Source organism: Carettochelys insculpta, chromosome 2 (assembly GCF_033958435.1).
Source record: "Carettochelys insculpta isolate YL-2023 chromosome 2, ASM3395843v1, whole genome shotgun sequence".
In the NCBI taxonomy this organism is placed as follows: domain Eukaryota; kingdom Metazoa; phylum Chordata; order Testudines; family Carettochelyidae; genus Carettochelys; species Carettochelys insculpta.
Genome location: NC_134138.1, coordinates 234,672,373 through 234,696,867, shown reverse-complemented (window position 1 = coordinate 234,696,867; position 24,495 = coordinate 234,672,373). Strand labels below are relative to the sequence as shown.

The window sequence follows — 24,495 nt, the reverse complement described above, 5'->3', positions numbered from 1 at the left end:
ACATGAGCTAACATGTCTTTGTTAGAATTCCATAGTACTGCACTTATGTGCTGAATCCCAGCCTGGCTGAAGCTGCCCTGCCTACAACTTCAAGACAAATAAAGTACACCTTCATTATAAAGTCTATATCTATGTAAGGTCAAAACTGATTTTCACCAGTGGCCATTTAATTAAGAGAAAGTTAATTGTGGAAAAAAAAAGTCTTGTGGGGACAGAGACTTGCTGGTCATTGATGCAAGTGACTATAAGAAGCAGATAGTCAAAAATATTAAGTGACTGTTTCAGTTTAATATACATTTTTAAAAAATAATTATGAGCTAGTTCAAATTGTAACATGTCCATAGTTTGACACAGGCATTGAAAATGATTAAATAAATGTTTCCTGTACATAGAAGTTAAACTATCTACTTTCAGTAGGTTGTTTAACTTTATAACCATTCGTAACAAGTCTGCTATAAACAGATGCGAACATACTGCAGTTTTATTTGTAGGTTTTGCAGTTGCTTGTTTACAATACTCTCTTTGAAATGTAAACATTTTCTTCCCTACTCCAGCTATGTCCTTTATCTTTTATTAAATCTTACTTTTCACCCTATGTTAACTAGGCAACACAGAACAGTCACTTTACATAGTTGACTTTCTCGTTTTGTAACCAGTGTTGCCAATGTTACCGCCTCAGTTCTGTCAACAAGATTTGCTAGCTATCTTGTGTTCCCCTCTTCTGGAAAACTGTGCAGAACACCTCAGACTGGCTCAATGTAAATAATGCCTCCATGTTTTCTCTCTGATTTTTTGGATTAATAAAATGCAGGTATTCTGAATTTAAAGCACACTCCCTACTGCAGGTTGAACGTCTCTCACCCGGCATCCTTGGGACCTGACTGGTGCCAGACGAGAGCGTTTTCCGGACCACGGGAGGTCATTACTGTTTAGCACATTACCAAAATTTTCACTGCTTACTGGGCTCTGAGAAGACATTTAGGGACAAATTTCAGCTAAATAACAGCACAGAACACTGAGAGCCAGGACTGGTGGCCCTACCCAAACTTTATGGGACCATGGGAGACTTGGCCACATCCATGATAACAGATTGTCCAGCTAACTAAAATCATGCCGGAGTATAGATGGTGCCAGATGAGAGAGTTCCAGATTAGAGAGGTTCAATCTGCAGATAATTTTAAAAAAGTATGTTGCATTTTGGTCCAAAGCACGTGACAAGCAATACATTTTACTATTGCATTTGTTCTTCTCAAAGACCTGAATGTGTTGCCTTTACAATACTCCAAACTTCTGAGCCCAGTGAATGAGAAACTAAATTAGAAAACCCATATATTTTAAGACTTGGTTTTGTCCAAAGCAGTACGATGCAAACAGACTTACAGACACCGACTCAATATATTATTACACTGTCTATATGGAAAATGTAAGTCTTTTTTTGTTACCAGAGTTGTGTGCACACCTATAATAGTTACTGAATTTAGACTTCTGTAAGATTTCAAGTAGTTGGGCTTTCAGGTAGGTAAAATAAAGTTTCAATGTTAAGTGAAACTGAGTTGTTAACATCAGACTTAGAAAAAACACACACACAGCTGGAAATCATTTAGTACCATTCTTACCTGTTCTTTAGCTCTCTGTAGGGCGGCCTCTAATTTTTCAACCGTTAATTGAAAAGGGTGACTTTCTTGATCAGTCACCTGTGCAAGACAAAACCAACAAAAACCAGTTAAAGAATTGCTTCCAAATAATGCAAACACAATAATAATTGAAGTTTCTGAAACAATCCTGTATAATGGAAGGGCGCTTTAAAGAATAGAGGGATGTATCTGGTATTTGCAGAACTTATTTCTGGAAGAAAGCAATATCCAACTTTACTACTGTGCCACTTATCTTCTAAGGGTAAACCCCTGAGCTGGCCCATGCCAGCTGACTTTGGTTTGTGGGGCTGTCTAACTACAGTGTAGAGAAGAGATTCAGACTTGCGCTGCAGCTGAGGTTCTAGAAACCTGTGAGATGAAAGAGCCCTAGGATTCACGGTGCAACCTGACTCCCTACACTGCAATTAACAGTCCTTCCAGATGAGCTCTCGGCCATTAGAGTATGTCTATGCTGCAATTAGACAAACAAGCCAGAGGTCAGCAACTTGCACATCTGGAGCTGTATGCGGCTTTTTTGGCTGCCCCCTTATAACTAGCCATTTTCTGTACAGAACAGAAAGTTCAGAGGGGCAGCAGGGCTCAGGCAGGCTGCCTGCATTCTGTGGCCCCACACCACCCCAGGAAGCAGCTGGCTGCTCACACAGCTCTACACAGCCCCAATGGGGGTGCAGGAAGGCAGCTACATGTGCTGCCCCCATCCCCTGGGCTGTCCTCTCAGCTTCAACTGGCTGGCTCATGGCAATGATAGCTATGGGTAGGTGCACATGGACACAGAAAGCACACAGAGACCAGCTACCCCTTCTCCACAGGGGGCGCTCTGATACGCACCAGAAGCTACTTCCATGAGTGATAAGGGGCCACAGCAAGCAGGCAGCCTGCTTGAGCCCTGCTGCACTGCCAGCCGGGTGCCACTTGTGGTAAACGTTTCCTGGCCAGAGCCTGCACCTCGCAACCCCTCCTGCACCCCAACCCTCCTGCACGCAAGCCCTCTCCCAGACCCCACACTCCCTGCTGCACTCCAATCTCTTGCACCAGCCCACAGCTCCCTCCTGCACCCAAAATCCCTCTTACAGTCACAGCTCTCATCCCTGCTGCACCCCCATCCTTTACACCAATTTCTAACTTTGTGTGTGATGCGGCTCTCGAAACACGTTGCTCAAAGACAAAAGTCTCTTCTTTGAAGGCTGCTGACCCCTGCCCTAAATTTAACTGAATAGGAAAGGAAAAACAAGTTTTCAAAAACAATGACTCAAGCAGAGAGGAGGAAAAAACAAGTTAACAGGAACACAACCAAGTTCCATCTCATTTGATAACAAGGAATAATCCTGTCCACACAGCCATAACTTTTAAAAACAAAATTATCTTTATCCCAGACTGCTCTCATCTTCCCACAATGAACCAAAATATACAGCTCAATAGACAGATACACATATCCCAGGGCTACAGAAAAAAATATAAGATGAATTTAACACTTGTGAAAGATAGACTGCCAGTTCTGCAAAACTTTGGCATGTAAACAGGGCAGGCACTGTATTGACTGAAGTGCAGAACTGATTGCACTTCTGAGTTTGCATACAGCCCAGACCTGAGGATGAACCATAACACAAGATACCTCAACAAAAGAGAAGATCTTAGCCATCTTGTCTCTCAAACATCCTGGACCAACATGGCTACAAAAACACATGAGAAAATGAGAGGCTAGTTCAGTCTCCATACCTGGTTTAATCTGTGGTCCTTTGTTGCTTTGATGCCCCCTCTGCAACTATCATTCAAATTCTTTAATACATTTTTGTATGTGCATATACCACAATCTTTAATAATGTGAAATTTACCTCACTAAATAAGGGTACATGGACAGGTTGCATTCCACCATACAGCCAGGTTTTGGCATTTATTCCACCATAATAAGGAGTAGGAATTAGATACCCATCTAAACCAAAAATGCAAATAAGAGGCAATATTAAACACTGCAATTATAAATTATTTCAGTATAAAAGTTTGAATCTGGTGTTTCCAAGAGACCTACCAGAGGTCACTGGTATACATCCCAGTTTCATTCTTGAAAAGGGTGACAACAGTGAATTTTACCTCATAAGAAATAATCAAATGGGAGGAAGGAAGGCACATTGCCAAATTCACCAAAGACGACGTCTCCTCCTCCAAGTGCACCCTGTCCCCTCTCTCTCCAGCATGTCCCGCACATTGCTGAAGCTGTTCAAAGGTGTGCAGGAGGTGCTGGAATGAGAGAGAGGAGGCGAATGGCAGCCTGCACCGGTGGATGGGAGGTGCTGCTAAGCACCCACAGAAAAGCAACACAAAAGGTTTACCACTTATGTTTTACAATGTACATGTGGATTAGGGACAATGTGAAGTGGAATAGGTTCCCCTACTGATGAGCAATGGATACATGAAATGATGGATAAGGGGCAAATGCGTACCACGAACTCCCAGTATATTCAGTCTATTCTCACCATCTACTTTGAAGTCTGAAGTGAAAAGCTACTGATACCTAGCATAAACCAATTAGTGCCATATGCTGGGTCATTTTGCTTTTCTTTGCATTTTTAGTTAAGTATCTACCACAACCACTTATGAAGCATGAATTGAAGGTGACCTAACCTTTAATATCTAATTTGACACTATGGCCAGTGTTTTGTTACATAGCAATAATCGAATGTTAACAAAATGGCAATCTTTTCTTCAGCTAAATGCTTTGAATCTTAATTACTTTTTTCTGTGTTATACTCCAATTAGCTGCCAACATCCCTCATGTTATAATGCCCACTTCACCCTTCACATAGCTTATGGTACTTATAGTGCATATTCACTGTGATATCTAAACATCTTAGTTGTATATTACTAGATTCAGTATAGTCACTTCTTTTTCAAATTGGTGCTCTTGCTTTTTCATCTCTTCAGGTACCTCTTTCCATGCAGCTCCCATATTATTTAAGCTTTGGTTTCTGTCATGATGTCCTAAACTCACAACTTAATAGCAAGTAGAGTGAAACATACACAGGACCACTGGCTTGTCACCAAGATTTGTATTCACTCCTCCCTTTCCCCAGCCTCTTTTAGGCACTGCAATAGTATAAAATGATCATCTTTTTTTTCCTTGCATTCTACTTGTTCCCATCTACTGCAGTACCTCCAGTACAATGTATTCATATCATCAGCTATATTTATTATTTGCAGTCAATATTTTTTGTGGCTCATGTAAACAGAGTCCACAGGTAACTCTTGCCATTTTGATTAAATTGTGTACTATTTCTTTTAGCACTGAAAGCTTACATTTCTGTACAATCTCAGAACGCTGAAAAGTGAGTGCTAGTCCATCTTATGTGTATTATATAGCAGACTTCACTACAGTGTAAAATGATAATCTCAATCAGTCCTGACCAGAAATAGTAAAACAGCAACAAGGATAAAAAACACTCTTGTCATACGTTATTCTGAATGGGAATCCTTTGCCATTCGATTGTCAGACTTTGACCAATTGTATATTTCTATGCTTACACAACTTTTCAAGAATCTTCACAGATCTTCAAGATGTCTCATAGTACTGTGAATGATCATGAATAGGATTAAGGTAGCTATTAGCAAGTACTGCTTAGCTAGCATCCCCATTAATCTATCAGTAACAAAATGTTATTGGTACATGGTCTTACACAGAAGATCAGACTGACAATATTATCATGTGTCCTCAGTATCTTTGAATGTAAAGCATCACTAATTAAAAAAACTATTAGCCACTCAGCGTTACCTTGATTCCTTAAACCCAGTGGATCGAAGACAATTTAAGTTACACAAGAACATTCTAAAATTTGGTAATGATCTGATAATTTTCCATGATTCAATTGTTCAGCTTAATTATTTTCTCTTCTATGTCACCTCAATCATTGTTAACTAGCTGCTAATGGTGCACCTAACTAAAAACAAAATAAAGCAATTTCCAAAATGGTATAACACTTGTGCTGACAGACTGTTGGCAGATATGTGGTACAACTAGTGACCATCTCAAAGTACACACAGTGAATTACTTACTGAGCAAGGCATCTGGCTGGTAACATACGACACCAAGTTTTCCACAAACTGCAATGGTTGCCTACCTGTTGCTGGGTAGAGTTTAATGTTACAAGCTATAAAACCCTATGTATTCAGAGACTGGCCTGCCTGAGGCATACCCTCTCTCCTTGCCATACTGCAACAGCTGTGGTCTGTAGAGAAGTCCAAGAAGACCCCCTCACTATAAGAGAGAGGGAGAAGCTGGCAGGGTGTTGGCTGTGATGGCACAGACACTGGAATTTGCTCCCTGCAATTATCCATAACAGCCCAGACTTGGTGACCTTTCAGGCACACTGAAAGAAATCTCTGAAATGCACTTTGGAGAGGAATAAAGCTATGCATTCTGTAACAATGAAATGGTGAAAACAAAGCTCTGTGGGTGGCCAGCTGGATTCCTATTGAAATGATTATTTTAATGCTGCTGGGATTTTTGTAATTAATATCAAGGCACCTAAAGCCTGGAATAGATACCTTATCATTTACAATATCTACAATAAATAAATAGAGAATTACTGCCATTATGGATGACATTTTTTAAAAAAATAACCTCTATATATAATGCTTTCAGGTTATGAACACTTATTTTGATGCTCACCTTCAGGATCACATAATACTGTTGAAAGGGTGGCAAAGACAGAACAACAGCCATTCATAACTACTATCTGAAACAAGCAGAGAAAACTACAATAAGCAGAATTACCAATACCTTTGTCCCTATTTAGAAAGTACTACTTACAAAACTAAAAAATATGCAAGATTTGATAAAATGTTGCAAACCGCAGTAGACCCCCAACTTGCAATCTTGTGCAAACCCGCATAAGTCAAATTTTGCGTTACTCAGGGGAGCCAGGAAACTGACCATTGCAGCCTGGCTCTCTGCTGCCCACCACTAACAGGAGTGGGGAAACTGAGCAGCACAGCCTGGCCCCAGACTGCCCTCTGCTCACAAGATGATCAACGCTGATCAGTTTCCCACTCCTCTGAGTGGCGGGCTGCCTGGAACTAGGCACCAACTCCCCACTACCCTGAGTTGTGTTAAACCAAGATATGTGCAACCTGAGTGCACGTATCTCGGGGGTTCTACTGTAGTATGTTATATACAAGATCCCAGGTTGGTTGTGCTGCTACTGTTAAGGTTTCTTAGTGTGTTTCATTATAAATCCCAACTTTACAGTTTGTACTGGTCTGAAAATAAACTTAAATCAAAAGGTTGTTTGCAATCCTATTGGTTTTTAAAAAAAACCTGCCTTCTAAACTGAACCTGCATGCACATCACACAGACCCATAAAGTTGGGTTTAATGGACAGACATACAACCACTGTCTGGAAAGCTGTTTTTTTAAGCTCTTCCAAAAATGTGCAATCCTGCAATAATGCCCCCGTTTCCAACAGGACTCCAGCTCTTTTCCAGAGGCTCAAGACAAAGAATGGTGGTGGAAGTGAGAAAGAAAGAAAAAGAAAGAAAGAGGTGGAGATACAGAAAGCTCCTTCTGTTTCCCAGCAGCCAGGGGCAGGTTAAGTGAGGCACCAAGTGTGCTACACACCTACCATCCAGAGGCAGGTAGGAATGTCTTTATATATTGTTGCCCATGATAACAGAGCCAGAAGTAAAAAACTTTTATCAGACATACCTTGTTATTGTATATATACACCACTCCCAGGTGAATCAGTTTTACATAGTACTCATTTTGTTATACGTAAATACGCAGGCTTTTACAGGTTGAATCTCTCTCATCTGGCACCCTTGCAACCTGATCAGTGCTGAATGGGAGAATTTGTGGAACCACAGGAAGCCAATATTGTCTAACACATTACAAACTCTTCCAATGCTTACTGGGCTCTGAGAAGACATTTACAGGTAAATTAGAGTAAATAACAGCACAGAACACTGACAGCCAGGCCTGATGGCTGTAAACAAAGTTTGTGGGACACTAGGAAACTTGGCCACACCCATGATAAGTGACTGACTGACTAAAATCATGCCGTATTATGGATGTTGCTGGAAGAGTGTGTTCCGGATTAGAGAGATTCAACCTGTACTTTACAGTTGGAATCTAGTGAAATGATTTGGGAAAACATAACCACTTCTCTCCTATCCTATTCACAGTCTCCACACACAGTCCTTCCATGGCAGTAAAGAGGGTTGAAAGAACACAGACATAATTCCCCAACCCCTTCAGAATCCAATTTGGCATTTTCTTCGGGTGGGTATAGCTCCCCGCTCCAACACAAATCTGGATCATAAAGGCCCTACAGCTTCATGTATGCAAGATCAGTTACAAATAAAAGAAAAAAAGTGTAAGTTCCTCATACTGAGTGGTTCATGTTTCATTTGCAATCCAGAAAATGTTAAATTTCACAATGTTTTTATAATACCTTCTGTGCACAAAATATCTACAGCTAAAAAAGCAAGATGCAGAGATGAACTCGTTTCTTACATGCTCTGGATTCAGTGCTTTTGGAGCTTTAGCATACTCAGTGAGAAATTTGGCAATTTCTTCTCTGAAGCTGAAATGCAAAATTAAAATACTTTGCATAACATAATTCTTCTTACAACAAGCTCAAGATACATAGAATGGACTTTATTTAGAATACAACAAATGCATACATAATGCATTTTTACTCTCATGAAAGATGCCCAAAGTTTGGTTCTATTAAGTTCAGTCTCTGAAGATGTCTGGTTTGTTACTGTACTTGAGGTGGAGACATGCATTAAGCCAACCTGAACAGCGTGGTGTGAAAGACAACCAGCAGCTACAGCTTCTACAGCTCAGGTAGCTTTTATCCTACTAAAACTGTCTGGTGCAGAATTTGAATAGATAGATAAACTATGATGGGATGGCCAAATGACAGCTTGCGAGCCTCAACGGGTTCTTTCAGCATTAAGTTATGGCTCACAGAGTCCCTCATGCCTCCCAACATTCTCTGCTTAGCAGCTGGGGTGGGGGGGGGACCTCAGGGCTTCTGCTTGTGGCAGGGTAATACAGTTAAAGACTTCTTCACAGCAAAAATGGGGGTCTAAGGCACCAGTTCTCAACCTACTTATCGTTGTCACCGACGTTCAGAACCCACAGTGTGTTATGTGGGCAGCAGGTTGAGAACCACTACATCCTCCCAACCACACCATAGTCCCCTGTGCCCAGCGTCAGTCCACCAAAAGGCCACTCCACAGATTAGGGCCAGATCCATAGCCTTGGACGTGGAGCCAGGCTGGGACATGGACCCACTGTGTATGAATGCTCCCAGAGCATTCTCTCTGTGCTCGCTCTCTCTCTCTCTCTCTCACACAAACATTCCACCCCCCTGCCAGACCAAAGGAACAAATTTTGAATTCTTTTAGCACACAGCTGGGCTGCAGCTGTGTGCTAACTGGGACACACACGGGCAGCATATTGAGAGCCACTTGTCTAGGGGCTTCCGCCTCAGTCTGGCAGGAGATGCCTGCCAGGGCTCAGGACCTCAGCCTTGCAGAGCATACGTGTAGAAACTGAAACCCTGCAATCTCCCTACCCACAGAGCAGAAAGCCCTACCCCTAACACTTCGCTGCTGGGTTGAAACTGTGAGGCCCTGCAGGCTCTCCTAGCGGTTGAACTTTTACACTATGTCTACACTAGAAGCATCTTGGGTACAATGTCCATCTTCTTGCATTTGGAGAGAAAGATGATGTCTGTCTGGATCTGGGCAAGTTGTTTCATGCAGTTGATGGGTCTCCACTCCAAACGGCTAAATGTAGTGCCTTGCATGTCCAAACAGACATCACCTTTCTCTCCAAATGCAAGAAAATGGACATTGTACCCAAGGGACCGACATAGTATATAGACTAGCACGGCTTTCTCTCTGTTACTAGAAGCATCTGTTGACAGACATTACTGTCAACAGGGAAATCTCGACAGAACCTCAGTCAACAGATTGCATCTATACACTACTTGCTCTGTTGACAGAGAACTGCCCGACTGCACTGTCCTCTGGTGCCAGCAAGTGGAATGGCAGCTCTGCAAAAAGGGTTGCCCAGCAACTGGAAGCCCTCTCTGTCGACAGAAGTGGCTACACTGCACTTCTATCGACAGTACTCTGGCTCTGCTGAGAGATTGTTACATCTCAAATTTTTGAGTGATAATACTGTCAAGGCAAATGCAGAGTTCTGTTGAGACTCTGAAGACAATGCTTTCAGTGTGTAGACATTCCCTTAGTTGTGTCGACAGAAAGCCCCTTCTGTTGACAAAACTCTCTCAGTGTAGATCCAGCCTTAAAGATTATTGTATTCAGCTTGGAGGGTCAGAAAGTTTGGCCATCCCAGAACTAGGCTGCATGTATGAAAAACCAACCGGAAAAAGCAGATGTATTTTTGCACCCAATTCCACTGTTGGGCCCAGGTTTTAGAAGGAACCCAAGAATTGGTGTAACAAAAATCAGTGAAACCACAGTAAATCGGGAGTATATTCTCAGGGTGAAGTGTGGGGCCCTCTCAAGTCAACGGCAAAATTTCTACTGATGTTTACAGTAGCAGGATTCATCCTGATCCTGTCTCTGAAGAACACAGAGTTCTAGTTTAACAGAGTTCACTGCCAGGGTTGCCTATAAGAATTATTGCTACTAGCCCTAACAGGACCTCCACTGCATACTCCCCTGCCTATATGCAATGCATTGTGCTTTTGGGGATGAGAGAGGGATGGTAAAGATAGGTGGTGCTGGGGAAAAAACAAACAAACGGAAAGTAATTCTTGAAAACCAACAGGAAACAGAAAAATACCTTGAGGACAAGCAGTGAATATTAAACTAATATTCTGTGTCTGTAGATTAAATGAAATCACACTGAACTGTCAAGTAAGACTTGACTAGTACTGAATACATGAAAAGAAGGCAATACTTTATATACTTCAAACCTTTCAATGCCTTGTGCATCAGAATACTGTAAAAGGTGAGGTTCCAGAAAGTTCATGTCAGGTCTTGTGAGCTGTTAATATTTAAAAGAGAGAGAGATGTAGAAGACACTGTTAAAAAACACGTTCTTACCAATAAGCTTGTGTTCTTTGAACCACATAATCTATGTAGTTACATAATACCATTCGGTAACAACAGGGAGAGAGAAAATCTTAATACAGGAGTGCCTCAAGTTACGCGAGGGTTCTGTTCCCATGCACCCTTGCATAACTTGCATTTCACGTAAATTGGGGGGTGGGGTCTTTTTCCCAGCGGAATGCATATTCTGCAGCCAGGAAGCAGCAGGAGCACCTGGAGCTCCTTTTGAAAAATAAACCGTGGGGTTCGGGGGTGCAGGTCGGAAGGGTTAAGTCTGGCGGTGAGCTGGGGTCGTGGGAAGGGGGCAGGAGGGTTAAACCTGGGGTGGGTTAGGGCTGCAGGGAAGTGAGGGGTGGAGTTCAGCTGGAGCCGTGCGTAGGGCAGAGGGGTGGTTGAGCTAGAGCCACATGAGGGGGTGGTGAGCCAGAGTCGTGCTTGTGGGGTTAGCCAGGCTGTGGGGAATTTGAATTGGGACTGTGTGCAGGGAGTCTGAACCGAGTTGGGGGGTGTGTGTGTGTCTGAACTGGGGCAGTGGGGGTCGAGCTGGAGCTGTGCGCAGGGGGCAGTGAGCTGGAGCCATGTGTGGGTGTTGATCGGGGCTGGCAGGGGGGGCACTGAACCAGGGCTGTGGGAGGCTGGGGGTGAGCCAGGACCGGGGGAGTGGGATTTTGTGTTGTGCTTAACTCATGCAAGTTAAGCGTAACTCAAAATTGCTTATTTTTAGGGTTTACTGTATTCAAGAGTTACATACATATTCTTCATTCAAAATAACAATGCTTTGTTTCTAAGAGGCTCATCAGCAGTTTCGTAAGATCAGCAAAAAGTTATTTATGGACTGTTTTGTCCTACTTTAATCCAACACAGTGTTGGATGAAAATACACTGGTACTAATCTCAGAGTTTCTATAACGACCTGTTTGAAGACAAAGCAACTTTCCCAAAATTTTCTTTTAATATAGAAGTTGCAGCATTATTTTAAAAAAGAGACGTCAATTTTGTTTAAATCACCTTCTCATTTTGGAAAAAAAAAGTTAATTTAACTACGTACAGTAAGAAATTGCTGAAGCATCTGGGTTCGATGTTTTAATTTTAAAATAGATTCTAGTCTTAAAAATGGCTGATTAAAACAATGCACAGTTCTATATTTACTGCGTCGACTACTTCCAACTCAAATTTACACAGATCTCATGTTATTAAAAAACATTTCCTGAGCCGAACTGCCAATTCATGCTGAGATCTACAGAAATTATGCAGAACATACATGCAATTTCAGTGACTTTTAGAAGTGGTGAAGAATTCTAAATCAGAGCAAAAACTGGCCTTCCCACTTGAAATTAATTTTGCTAATACGTGACCCACAATACAGTCTAGTTTATTCCTCCATAGCTGTTTAGCTAAGCAGGGCTAATAGATCTTTTCTGACCTCTTAAAAAGTGCCATTTTTGTACTGTTATTTTTCAGAAAATAAAAATTGCCTCTGTGCAGCAATGTAGACTGAGGTGGAGTGGCATACAAAAAATTAATCACTTTCTTCTTTATAGTTTTGCTTAAAGTCAACACATCAATCCAACAAAAATGCTTTCCATTCTAGGTAAGAGTTGTGGTTTCCCCAGAAGAGAAGCAAACCACATGATACAATATTTAGTAATTTCTTTCAAAAGAAAAAAAAATCTCCAAACAATATTTTGGAGTAAATTACAAGAGTATTTTTTATGTATAGACAGAAATAACTTAAAACACTTTGGACTGAATATTTTTTAAAACATGACTTATGTTGTATAGGCAAATTTCAAAGAAAATTATTTTGGCCCTCAGTCAGAGCCACACTTTTCATTGTTATATTACTTTGCTGTGAAATATAAGTATTAAAGATAAAGCACAGATGTTAAAAAATTCTTTGTCATAATGCTATTAATTTGCTAGAGATAAATCAAAGGCATTATTTAACCTGTTCTAAATTATTCATCTGCAAAACAAAACACCATTATTAAAATTCAGTTGACAGCTGCAGTACTATTCTATACAACAAAATCCATAATTCCAAATCCACTTACTCTTTCCTGTATTAAATCATAGCAAAGTTTATTCTCACTTGTTCCCAAATTCAAAATGCCCTGAAAGAAAATTACAGATATTAAACAACTGAGGTAATCTAAAAATGCTCATCCATTTTGAATTCACTTTTTCCTTATAAGGAGACTCTGAACTATGTATTGGTCTACCATATCACCTAGTCAGTCAACCAGACTTGGTAGCCAAAGGCCAGTGTGAAAGATAGCCTGTCACAGATATTGTCAACTGTGGTAATTTTATCATAAGCCTTGGGATATTTAGTGTTTTTCTTAAAGCCTCAGCTCCTGAAACTGGGTGATTATAGGAGAATCTCAGTTTCATTTGAAATGAAACTAAGCTTCTAGTCCTCCTGGTCGTAGAGAAAAACTTAAATATGCTACTCAAAACCTAGGAAACAAATAAAAAGAACCCTCGTGATTTTTAAGCTAACAGTGTTTGGATTCTGTGTGACCAACAACACAGTGCCAAAGCATGACACATTTCACTCCAGTCCCAACAAAAATCCTTATTCGTACTGGAAAAGCATCTGGCCCTCTGTAAGCAGGACAAAGGGTTGAAATTGTTTGCCTTCATCCAACTGTGCTCTAGCAAACGAGTACTCTCACAGTATAGAGCACTGATTCCTATTCTTGTAGGAATATAAATTCATACTAAATATAACCTTGGTTTCTGGAGCAGGGAAGTGCTCCCTTTATGCAACATACAACAAACGTGCTCATGTTCTAGACACTGTGCAGAGAAGGTGCAGAGAGAAAGACAGGAACACCTCCTGGGTAGGGTGATTTCGGATCAAGGAATAACGTCATCTAGCACTACCGTACCGGCACAAACCAGCTTGAACCACCAGGCTGAGAAAGGCTCAGCAGCACCTTCCTGTCTACAGAAATTAGCAACAATGCTACTCCCCCCTCCACTTCTCTTGCATCTTTCCTCCTTAGTCATCCTGCAGTATCCCAGTTTACAGAAAACTATGTTAGTCCTGCACAGGAACCTAGAGGGATATGAGTGAGGCTTGGCTTACTAAGCATCAGGGAAACAGACCAGGAAGGGTTTTCAGATGTTTGCCAGGGATACGTGAGCTTCACTTTCAGACAACACTTGGGTGGTTGGGTATTGGAGCAGCTTCTCCTAAGAGCCTAACAATTTTTTTTGAGGGGGGAGTAGGGTTAGCAGAGTTGTTTGCACATTGGCCTGCTAAACCCAGGGTTGTGAGCTCAATCCTTGAGGAGGCCATTTAGGGATCTGAGGCAAACAGATTTAAATAAAAAACCCCACAGGGATAGCAATAGGTCCGGCTGTGAGTGCAGGGGACAGGGTCCCAGCAAGTTCTATGATACAGGTCTATCTCCATATATTTATATTTAGGATCCCAACACCTAGTGCTTAATTTCTACTGGAAGAGGGGCCAGAGCTCAAGTAACTGCTTTTTCTTTTATTACCAAGGAGACAAGCCCAGAAGCGCCAGGGCTACGAGCACATTAACGCTGCCTTCCTCCCACCCCCCAGCACCGCGCGGTACTAACCTCAGATTCTGGGGCCCTCCGTTCAACTCCCTGTTCTCTGGGCCACTCACCTCCTCCCCACAATGGGAACCCAGCCTGGCTGCCTAGGTCAGCTCACAGCCCGGGCACGGCTAACAAGGGCACTGCTACTGCACAGGGGTGCGGGGCGCTAAACGCCCCCCGCGTGGGGCTCTGATAGCGGCACCTCCTCCTCAGCAACCCCCGCCTGCTGCCAGCCAGCCCCCTGCGACCTCCGTCTGCATCGGGGCCCCCACCATCTCAATCGCTACATCGGAGGCCCTACATGCCCTCCCCTCGCTGCTGCCGCCGCCGCCGCTCCCGGCCTGTCTGTCTGCCGCACCTGCTCCAGGCAGGGCCGGCGACGCAGCGCCCATCCCCGTGCCGCGGGCTTCTGCGCCTGCCCCCGCGGCGGGGCTCTCCCGGGCGGGCCTCTCACCCGCGGGTTGCGCTCCCGGTCGAAGGGGTCCGCGACGTACAGGTCGAAGCCTTTGTTCAGCAGCTCCGAGGCGGCGCCGGCGATACGGGAGCCCCGGGCGGACAGGGCCGCCGCCGGCCCAGCGTCGCTCATCCCGCGCCCGCCGCAGTCACCGCACAGCTGGACGGACGCGGGCGGCGGGCGCAGGCAGGCTGAGAAGCCGGGACCGCGCGAGGGAGGAGCTGCCGGTCTCCCAGTGCGGCTGCGCCCGCCCCGGAAAGCGTCGCGTGACGGGCGCTCGCTGAGGGGTGGCACCGCGTGGCTCAGAGCCTGTCCTGGGCCGCAGGACCCGCGGGGCCCAGGCCGCGCGGCGCAGCCCCTCTCTGGCGGGCCCCGAGTTCGTCCAGCGGGGGTGACCAGCCCAGCCCAGCCCAGCCGGGGGTTCGGGGTGGGAACAGCAGGATCGGCTGCTGGGTCTCAGCCTCATCCCCCGCCTTAAAATGGCGAAATACGTGTCCGTGTTGGCCTACGCGTAGTCGCAGCCATACACCGACTAGTGAGGTTGTTACCCTCTGCCCACGTGCCGAACGGGCTCTTTTGTCACGAGAACAGCACTCCAGTTGTCATCGGGTTGGATCGCGTTAGACCAGTGAAGTGGATCGCCCTAGCCCTCGCCCCCCCCCCCCCCCCCCGAGCCAGGCACCCCTCCCCAGGAAGCTGCCAGTGGCTCACTGGTGGTCTCCCCCACTGTGCTAGCTGTCCTGCCCCTGCTGCCAGAGGCTCCCCCCACAGCACAAGCTGTCCTCCTGCCCTGCGAACTGCCCAGTGACTGCCCCTGGCTTCGTACTGCAGCAGGAGCTGCCTTTGTTAATGCCACTACACACTTGTCCTACCAAGTGGTGGGGCACGTGCAGAGGGCATTCGATGTGTGTGGCTCTGAAGAGCTGCTTCACCACACCACAACTTATGAGGATCCTCACTAACAGCCAAAGTCTATACCCCAGGAACACCAGTCCTGGAACCTTTCCTTGCAACAAAGCCCGCTGCCAGCTTTGTCCACATATCTTCTCTGGAAATACCATCACTGGACCTAACCAGGTTACTCACAGAATCACGGGCACTTTCTCATGTTCCTCTACTAACATCATATATGCCATCATGTGCCAACAATGCCCAGATGCTTTGTATATTGGACAGACTTCTAACTCCCTTAGACAAAGGGTTAATGGGCACAAAACAGACATCAAAACACTCCAGATCAACAAACCAGTTAGTCAACATTTTAATAGAATGGGGCATTCTATTAATGAGCTAAAGGTATGTGTGTTACTGAAAAAGAACTTTTGCACCATTCTTCAAAGAGAAACAGCGGAGCTGGCTTTTATATTCAAATTTGGCACATTAACGCATGGTTTAAACCCGGACGGGAACTTTTTGAGTCACTGTAGGGGCTCTTCTGCGTACTTGGCCTAATCTAATTCTTGACCCTCCCCCACACTCCTCCACTCTGATTTGCTCACCTTGATTATCTTTTTCTGATTCGTCCTCCTTGCTTACTGTTTTTGGTTCTCTGTGCCTTAAATATTGAGTCTGTTCTGGTCTGAAGAAGTGGGTCTGTCCCACGAAAGCTCACCTAATAAACTATTTTTCTAGTCTTTAAAGTGCTACTTGACTGCTTTTTGTTTTGACAGTGTATAGACTAGCACAGCTTGCTCTCAGTTACTATTCAACAGTATTAAACAGTTTGGGCGCCCTTGTTAATTGCGGGGATGAAAAGTGGGGCCTGACAAAAAGTTTGCTCTCTCCATCTGAGGAGGCCACATACAGCCTAGGGCTGTCCTTTCAAATGAACTTGGCAGCACAGTGATAGCAAATGTGCTCTCCGCTTGATGGGACAGCTATAGAGACATGAGTCCAGCTTCTCCCAGATTATCCTTTCAGACCTGATGCAACAGACAGGAAGGATGGAACTTAATGCACTAAAGGTGCATCTGCACACGCAAGCTTCAATAGAAGTAACTACAGTATGTCTGTTTTTATTCACACCTTTTTGTTATGGAATAAAAGTGTCCTGTTCTGGTCCAGTTTTAGCAAAATTAGAATAGGTGAAGTTACTTAGTCTTTGTTTTGCTTTCCTCACCTATAAAATGTGAGTCCTGCAAAAAGTATGTCATACTTAGGTCAGCCAGGTGCTGTAAGGATTCCAGTGTGTTTACATTTGAAGCTCTGCAGCTACACTGTGAAAGCATTTCATTGTAGACGCTACCTATGCCAAGGGGAGGAGTTTCCCGTTGGCAGAGTAATCCCTCTGCACGTAGGACAGGAAGCGGTTGACCCTCTGCTGAAGGCAGAGTAAGTCACTCCCCCCTTTACCTGATGAGGCATGCGCTGCAGGTACCAGTAAGAGTAGCTGAGCAGAGCTGAGCTGTGGGAGATGGCTGTAAAGAAAGGACATGCACTGCCTACTCCAGCCAAGGCTCAGTAGAAGCCCAGGACTGCAGCATCTCCTGCTCTCACAGCCCACTCAGACATTAAGGTGACCATAGAGGCCTTGGTGGACTTGGAGATGCTAAAGGAGGAGCAGACTGGGAGCCTAGAGGAGACTACAGCAGCAGAGGCAAGGGCAGGAAGCAGACCAGGGGGCTCTAATAGCAAACCAGTGACCAAGCTGAAGCCTGAGTCAGCATGTTTCAGACTGATCCTTTTCTGACTCTCAGTGGCCTGAGGTATAGCCACTCACAGGGACCTGGGCTGGGGTCCAGTGGAGAGGGAAGGCCTGGGCCTCCTTGATGGGGTTCAAACCCCACACTTTTTGTACCAGACTCTGACCACTGGGTTTTAGTGGCCAGCAAAGAGGGGTGGGTTACCTGGCACTAGGCATTACTACTCTGGAAAAGAGCAAAATTATGGACTTTGGCCACTGGGTCATATTGCCCCACAGCTAAGGGTTAGTGTAGGGATTTGGGGTGTGTGGGGGGGAACATAGGCATAAGGACCGTACGCCTCACCCCTCTTCTCTGAGAAGGGCACACTTACTCTGCTCAGGGTGGGGTTTTCTATCCTCAACCTTGTCAGACTTCTGCTCTTCCAGAATTTGGAGGATGGTAAAGGTATCATTGTGAGTCTGTAGTGTGCACTGGGAGGACGTATATGTGGGGAATGTCACACAGGATGTCCAGGAGCAAATTTAATGTGATGGAAGTTACACGGAGAGTTTACCAGGATTCAACAAGGCATAGACAGGAGTAATTTGCCTACATATTAGGTCACAGAATGTTGGTTTTATGTTGAAATTGTTCAGTGATGTGTACAGCTAATGTTGATACTGGATGGGCTGCTGACTGCTGCTTTGCCAGTGGGGCTACTTGACAGCACTATCTTTGATTTGTGCTTATTTCTCTATTCTGCACAATAACATATGTCTCAAGGCCAGGTTTGAGTGTTGGATGCCAGGCAATGTTGCATGGAGCACATGAATGGTGGTGGTGTTAGTATCATGAGTGCTAAAGTCACTCAGTAAGAGACAATGGGTGCACACGGCTGCAGTTAGACAAGCACTTCTCCTGTGAGGCCGCAGGATGGAAGACAGACTTTCAACACTGGTTTCAACTGCTTATGTCTTTTTTTTAACTGTTTTTGTTTGATTGTTTGTTTGCTAAGGAAACTTCCCTCTGTTAATGATAGAACACAATACTCAGAATAGTGGTTTGTTTTTTGATAGCTATGCAAAGGGGTACCAGAGAAATTCTATCCCTGCAGTTGTCCAAGTGTATCTTTCCTCAGCTGCTGGCAGTTAATAAAACCATATTATGCACCCAAGAGGCTTGTTGTAACTCTCCACTATCCAAAAAAGGTCGTGCTGTATTAGTTACGTATTTTTACATAGTACTTGGAGGTACTATGACTCTTCCTAGAATTCTCTCCTGCAAAAATATACAACTGCTATTAGATAACCACAGCACGGGATGGATCTCTTACAGTGCTGTCCTTGATTAACATCCGAAAAGAGAGCAGAATTCAAAAATGCAAATAGCTTAAAATCCATTGAAAATTATCTGTGGTTTCTTGACCAATGCACAGTAAACATGAGGAAGAAAGTCACATTGGACCTATACTGCACACAGGGAGAAGACCTGCTTTTCAACCTATTGTTTATTGCAGATTTTTGAGGAGACAGGTACTTACTGGTTTAAGATCATGAGTAAAAAAACAGTTACTCTGCTGTAACCCACTGAAAACTGACCTTGGTCACAAGTCTTTATACAGGTTGAACCTCTCTAGTCCGCCTCTCTCTCGTTTGGCAACATATGTCATCTGGCATGATTTTAGTTGCCTGGATGACCACTTATCATGTGTATGGCCAAGTTTTCCTTGGTCTCATAAGTTTTTTTGAGAGCCAGGACCGGCAGCTGCAGTGCTCTGTGCAGTTATTTAGCTGTTATTTAACCCTAAATATCTTCTAAGAGCCCAGTAAGCAGGGTAAGTGTTGGTCATGCTGCTAGACAACAGTGACCTCGTGAGGCCAGCAAATCCTCTCATTTGGCACCGGTCAGGTCCAGAGGGTGCTGGACTAGGGAGGTTCAACCTGTGAAAAAAGATTTTTTTTCTAAATGGCTGAAGGCCACACAAGTCCTCGACTGAATGACAGATTCTCTGACTACTAAAATCATCAATATTCTGAAAAAAGAAAGAAACCAATCAGATTCTAAGCCACTTCCAGAATCTATTCCCTTAGAAGTCAAACTGTTATTCCACAAAGAAGTCTATTAAGGACTTGGTTGTATGGCAGGGATCATACTGGGAAGTCATGTGCTGATTTTATTGAACACCCAGTGCAAAATACTATCTCCTTAACTATTGTTTTGATTTTAGGAAGCAAAATAAACAAATCTCTTGCATTTATGTAACCTTGTCTGTATTTAGCACTTGTTTCTTTATATACCTATCAACTGTTAAGAATTAATCGTTGGCAACTGAGAAAATTTCAGGCACAGCTGGTGACAGATGATAATGAAGACTGAAAAGGAAACCTAACTTTTACGCAAGTTTATAAGCACTCAGAAAAAAACTGACTTCAAAGCTTGAGAGATCACATCAGGGCACAAGGTGACATTAGGGATTAGTAATGAGACACGGCCCTGGTCATCTTTAACTCAGTGGTTTAAATATAGATTACTAGAAGATTGACCCAGCATTTCTCAGATCCTTCAGGGCAGGGGGCTGGTGGTGCAGAAGTCTGGATGGCAGGGGGGCTGGAGGAGTCAGGGCAGAGTGTTGGGAGGTGTGTTGGGGGGGTGCAGGGAGGCGGGTGATGGGGGGATTGGCTGGTGGCACTGCTCCCTGACCCGGGGTGACAGTTGCTGTATTGCTTAGCAGATGGCTGCTTTGTGCCTAAGACTGACTGTGGTGGTGGGGTGGGACGGGACACTTACTGCCCCCCGGTGGTCATTCTGGAATATAACTGTCCCTGCTACCAGAAAATTCACCCCCCCAAACCCCCGTTTGATGAGAAGCAATCATACTCTACAACACACATCCCATTAGCTTGGCACAACCAAACCTTGACCTTGCTTAAAGTTATGATAAGAGGAAGCTGCAAACAAAATTTGGATATCCTAGCTCTTACCATTTAGGAGGCGTTCTGGAACAAATGGGCTCACAGACAGATGCACAAACTCTCTCAAATATATAGATGTTTTTATTATTTTGGTGGCCTACTTGAATGTACTGTCATGATTTCAGACTAGTTCCAGTGGATACATCACAATAACTACCATATCAACTGTCCCTAACTGGCATCTTCGTTCATTATTTTCTTCCATAAAGTGGAACACGAACAAATCTGTGTCCCAGTTTTATGTTCATCAGCTGGTGTTTGCTGGAGAAAAGTGGAATGACTAACAGATGCTTTTAAAAATACAGGCTCATTCCTGGGTTGCCTGTTGGTAACTTCACAACCCACATCAAATGAGAATCCTCATGGATGTGTAGGCCACAGGGACTTCCTTCCTATCCCTGTTTATTTCTGAATACCCCATATGCTAGTCTGGTGTGAAAGCCGACACAGGACAGCCTATGACTAAGGCTGCAACTCCTTCACAAAGGTCACTGAAGTCACAGATTCTGTTACTTCTGCATCAGCAAGTGCGGGTGATTCCAGATCTATCTGAACAGCTGGGGTAGCCTGGCAGAAGCCACACTGGCTACTGCTTGGACTGCCCCAGAAAGCTGGAACAGGCATTGCCCCAGAGCTGTGGCTGGGGGCCATCACGGTGGGGCCTGAGTGCTCTCTGCCCAGAGCAGCTGCAGCATCTGGTTCCAGGTGGGGTCTGAGCTGTCTACTGGCCTGGAGCAGCAGCTGCAGCCAGTCCAAGGCTGCCAATCTCCACCAGGAGCAGCAGCATTGACAGGACTCTGGGCTGCCCTTCCCATGGCAGCAGGTGTATTGGTGGGGCTCTGGGTTGCCTTCTCCCCAGCAGCATCTGCAGGGCTCCAGAATGTGCCTCCCAGCAGCACTGGTGGGCCCCGAACCTGTCTCCCAGCTGCAGCATTGGTGGGGTTCCAAACTTCTCTCCTTCCCTCCCAGCAGAAGCAACACTGGTTGGATCCCAGACCTTCCAAACAGCAGCATTGGCCCTGGGTAGCCACCCCCCAGGACAGCTGCTTCTGCACTGATCTGGACCACCCCACTCTGTAGTAGCAGCACAGAGTGGCCCACTCAGGAGCAGCAGTGTGTTCCCGATGCCCTTCCCCCCCACATCCCAAGCAGCAGCCATAGGAGCATTTTGCCACCAGCACCTAAGATTTAGCTAGGGGTATTTTTAATTAAAGTCATGGACAGGTAGGGGGCTGTGACTTGTTGTTTGCTGCCTATGACGTGTCCATGACTTACTAAAAATACCCATGCTTAAATCTTGGCCTTACCCCTGACTGGTACACAGTGCCTGAACCAGGGGACTACTCCCCGTATTGGTTAAGTATCTTTTACATCCCCTTTACACCACAATCATAGACCTGACTAAAACAGACTGTAGACATGCTTCATTCCTTCTGGAAGTTTGTAGGTATTATTGAAGGATTAGTGAAGAAGAGATTATCTCATATCAACTAACAGTTAATATTGACCTCCGGATGAGCACTATTATCCACAGCCCTAATCAAGGTTCTAGGATCAATTAGTACAGCACATCTGTAATAGTCTACTTATGCTCCTCTGGGGTAGAATGGAGAGGGAATTAAAATACCATTATTACATTTATTACCTTCTTCATCAAAAAGAGTGAGGAGGAAGTGGAGCAATGTGTATTGTGCAACCTGTGGTATGCAATTCTAGTTTCACTCTGCAGTGAAATGTAATCTCAGTGTGGAGGAGCCTGAGGGAGACCTGCTTTCACTTAAAGACTGTCAGTGCAATATTTGACACTGAAATACAATATGCTATTTTTAAACAAAACCATACTCTGACTCTGCAGATGATTCCACAGAGCATTTTCTGCCAACTCACTATGGTTTGATGATAATCATGTCCCAGTTCTCCAAAGGGTCATCCCTTTGGACTTGAATTTCAATGATTTTTCAGACTAATTAGTTGGAAAATGAAAGATTCTTCTTCCCTTTTTTAAATAAATCTACCCTTTTCTGTTTCCTTACTTTAGACTGTAAGCTTGGATTTTGGTCTGTTTTTAATTCTATTCATCTGTAGATGATCTAAAAGAATATATTGGACTACTTACCTCTCAAGAAACATGGAGAGTGTTTCCCCCTTAGACTTATAAAGACCATAAGAGCTCAATATATTTGTATGTTTCCAGTGCTGTTAGTTACTAACATTTATCAAAATAAATTGTATAAATATTATGTTTCTCATGAACACAGTATTTTGGTAAATCTGCCTTAAAATGTTGCTTGGGTTTCATTTTTTACAAATATACAAATGTAGAAGAGTTGTGAAGAAAACAACATACTTTTTTGTAAGGAAGAAGACACTGAATTAAAGCATCAATTCCTTCCAAAAAACTGCATAATAATACATTCAAAATCTGAACTTCATTGGTAGATGAACAGTTAGGCACAATGTAAACAATGTTGTCTCAAAATGTTTAATACCAATTTGTAGGAAGACAAAAATTTTGCAAAATAAAACGTCAAATAATTTTACAGCACTTAAAATTAATTCCAAGGTAGCCTGTCATTTAGTCACTCCAGTAATAAACCCATATTAATATAAATCTTATTCTGATTTTACAATTTAAACATCTGACATTTAAAGCTACAATTTAGTGATTACAAATCACATTAAACATTATTATGCTAAAGTCACTTTTTGTCCTGGTCTGAAAGACGCTCCATTCTGCCCTTTCCTCTTCTTGGGATGTTGAAAATTCTCGTAACTAGAAACAAAAATAATTAATAACATTAATATAAGATGCCACCATTCTTTTCAAAATCCTTACCAGTTACACATCAGTGCCAACGATCAAATCAGTTGTGTGTGACAGTATGAATAATAAAGGAGTTGTACATTTTAGAAAGTGCCTTCTTTATACAATGACAGGAACAAACTGTGAGTGATCATAAATTCACATTGATGGAAGATTTCTATCTATGAAGTCCTTTTCTATGACTTTTGCTGCAGAATGGGACATTTTTACTCATTATCATCAATCCTGAAATACATAATATTAATAGAACAAAATGTATGTTACCCAGAATCCTCAGGGAGATCAACAGATTTCAGTTACTGAAATTCCAAATCCATGTGAAGTCTCCGGCAGACTGAGAGAGGAAATTCTTATACAGGTTGAACTGCTCTAATCTAGAACTCTCTCATCCGGCAACTTTTGTAACCTGGCATGATTTTAGTTAGTCAGAGGACCACTTATTATGGGTGTGGCCAAGTTTCCCATGGTCCCATAAAGTTTGTTCACAACCACCAGTCCTGGCTCCCAGTATGCTGTGCTGTTATTTAGCTCTATTTACCCCTAAATCATATATACTATTTGTGCCGTGTCTGTCTGTCTGCCTGGGCAAGGTTCTACCATGTTTCTCCCCCTGCACTGTGCTGGCCCCAGCTCCTCCTTTGGCCAGTATGGGGCCGCCCCAGGCCCCCATCAGACCCCTCCCCCAAACTATGACAACCTTAGCTCCTCCCACAGACAGCGCGGGGCCTGACTCTCACCCCAACAGACCCCTTCCCCTGCACCATCCCAGCCCCAGCCCCTCCCCCACCAAACATGGGGCCCAGCCCAGCACCCCAACAAACTGCTCACCCCACACCATGCCAGCCCCTTCCCCAGCCAGCACAGGGCCCAGCCCAGCCCCTTCAAATGCAGCCCGCCTCCAGCCAGCCCCCCAACAGAGCACCCCTCCCCCCACCAGTCCCTTCTTGGCCAGCACGGGGCCCAGCCCAATGCCCACCCATCAGAGCTCCCCACAACCTTGCCAGACCCACCCTCCCGTGGCCAGCATAGGGGCTGGCCCGGCCCCCAATGCAGCTCCTCTCCTGGCCAGCCTGGGGCCCAGCCCATACACTTTGGATGTGTATTACAATAAGTTTCTGTCAAGCACTTTCTTCCAGTTCAACTTCCACTTCAAGCAGAGCTGCAACAGGGCCTCTAATGTCTTCTAAGGCTGGGTCTACATATACCAGGAATGTCGATGGCTGCTATGTAACTTTAGGTATGCCAATTGTGTACCAAAAGTCCATTCAGCAGCCATCGATATTTGTCCCTGTCCTCACTGCAGAA

At 44.2% G+C, this 24,495-nt stretch overlaps 2 protein-coding genes across 5 annotated transcripts in view; both read right to left on the bottom strand.

Annotated features, from left to right (window-relative positions):
* Positions 1-15,050, bottom strand: part of LOC142008005 (1-aminocyclopropane-1-carboxylate synthase-like protein 1) — a 37,124-nt gene extending 22,074 nt beyond the window's left edge. Inside the window, exons 1-7 of one of the 2 annotated variants that reach the window (XM_074984749.1) lie at positions 14,771-15,050; positions 12,793-12,852; positions 10,604-10,674; positions 8,158-8,227; positions 6,316-6,382; positions 3,488-3,585; positions 1,617-1,694 (exon numbers count right to left, since the gene is read on the bottom strand). In XM_074984749.1, the coding sequence (XP_074840850.1) occupies positions 1,617-1,694; positions 3,488-3,585; positions 6,316-6,382; positions 8,158-8,227; positions 10,604-10,674; positions 12,793-12,852; positions 14,771-14,902 (576 nt within the window). In that variant the 5' untranslated portion in view covers positions 14,903-15,050. Of the gene's footprint in view, positions 1-1,616; positions 1,695-3,487; positions 3,586-6,315; positions 6,383-8,157; positions 8,228-10,603; positions 10,675-12,792; positions 12,853-14,334; positions 14,354-14,770 lie in introns of those variants that run through there. The other variant, XM_074984750.1, reaches the window with a different exon arrangement.
* Positions 15,051-22,841: 7,791 nt separating this feature from the next.
* PEX1 (peroxisomal biogenesis factor 1) overlaps positions 22,842-24,495 on the bottom strand; it is a 42,699-nt gene continuing 41,045 nt past the window's right edge. For all 3 annotated transcript variants that reach the window (XM_074984744.1, XM_074984745.1, XM_074984746.1), the window contains one exon: positions 22,842-23,139. In XM_074984744.1, the coding sequence (XP_074840845.1) occupies positions 23,055-23,139 (85 nt within the window). In that variant the 3' untranslated portion in view covers positions 22,842-23,054. The remainder of the gene's footprint in view (positions 23,140-24,495) is intronic.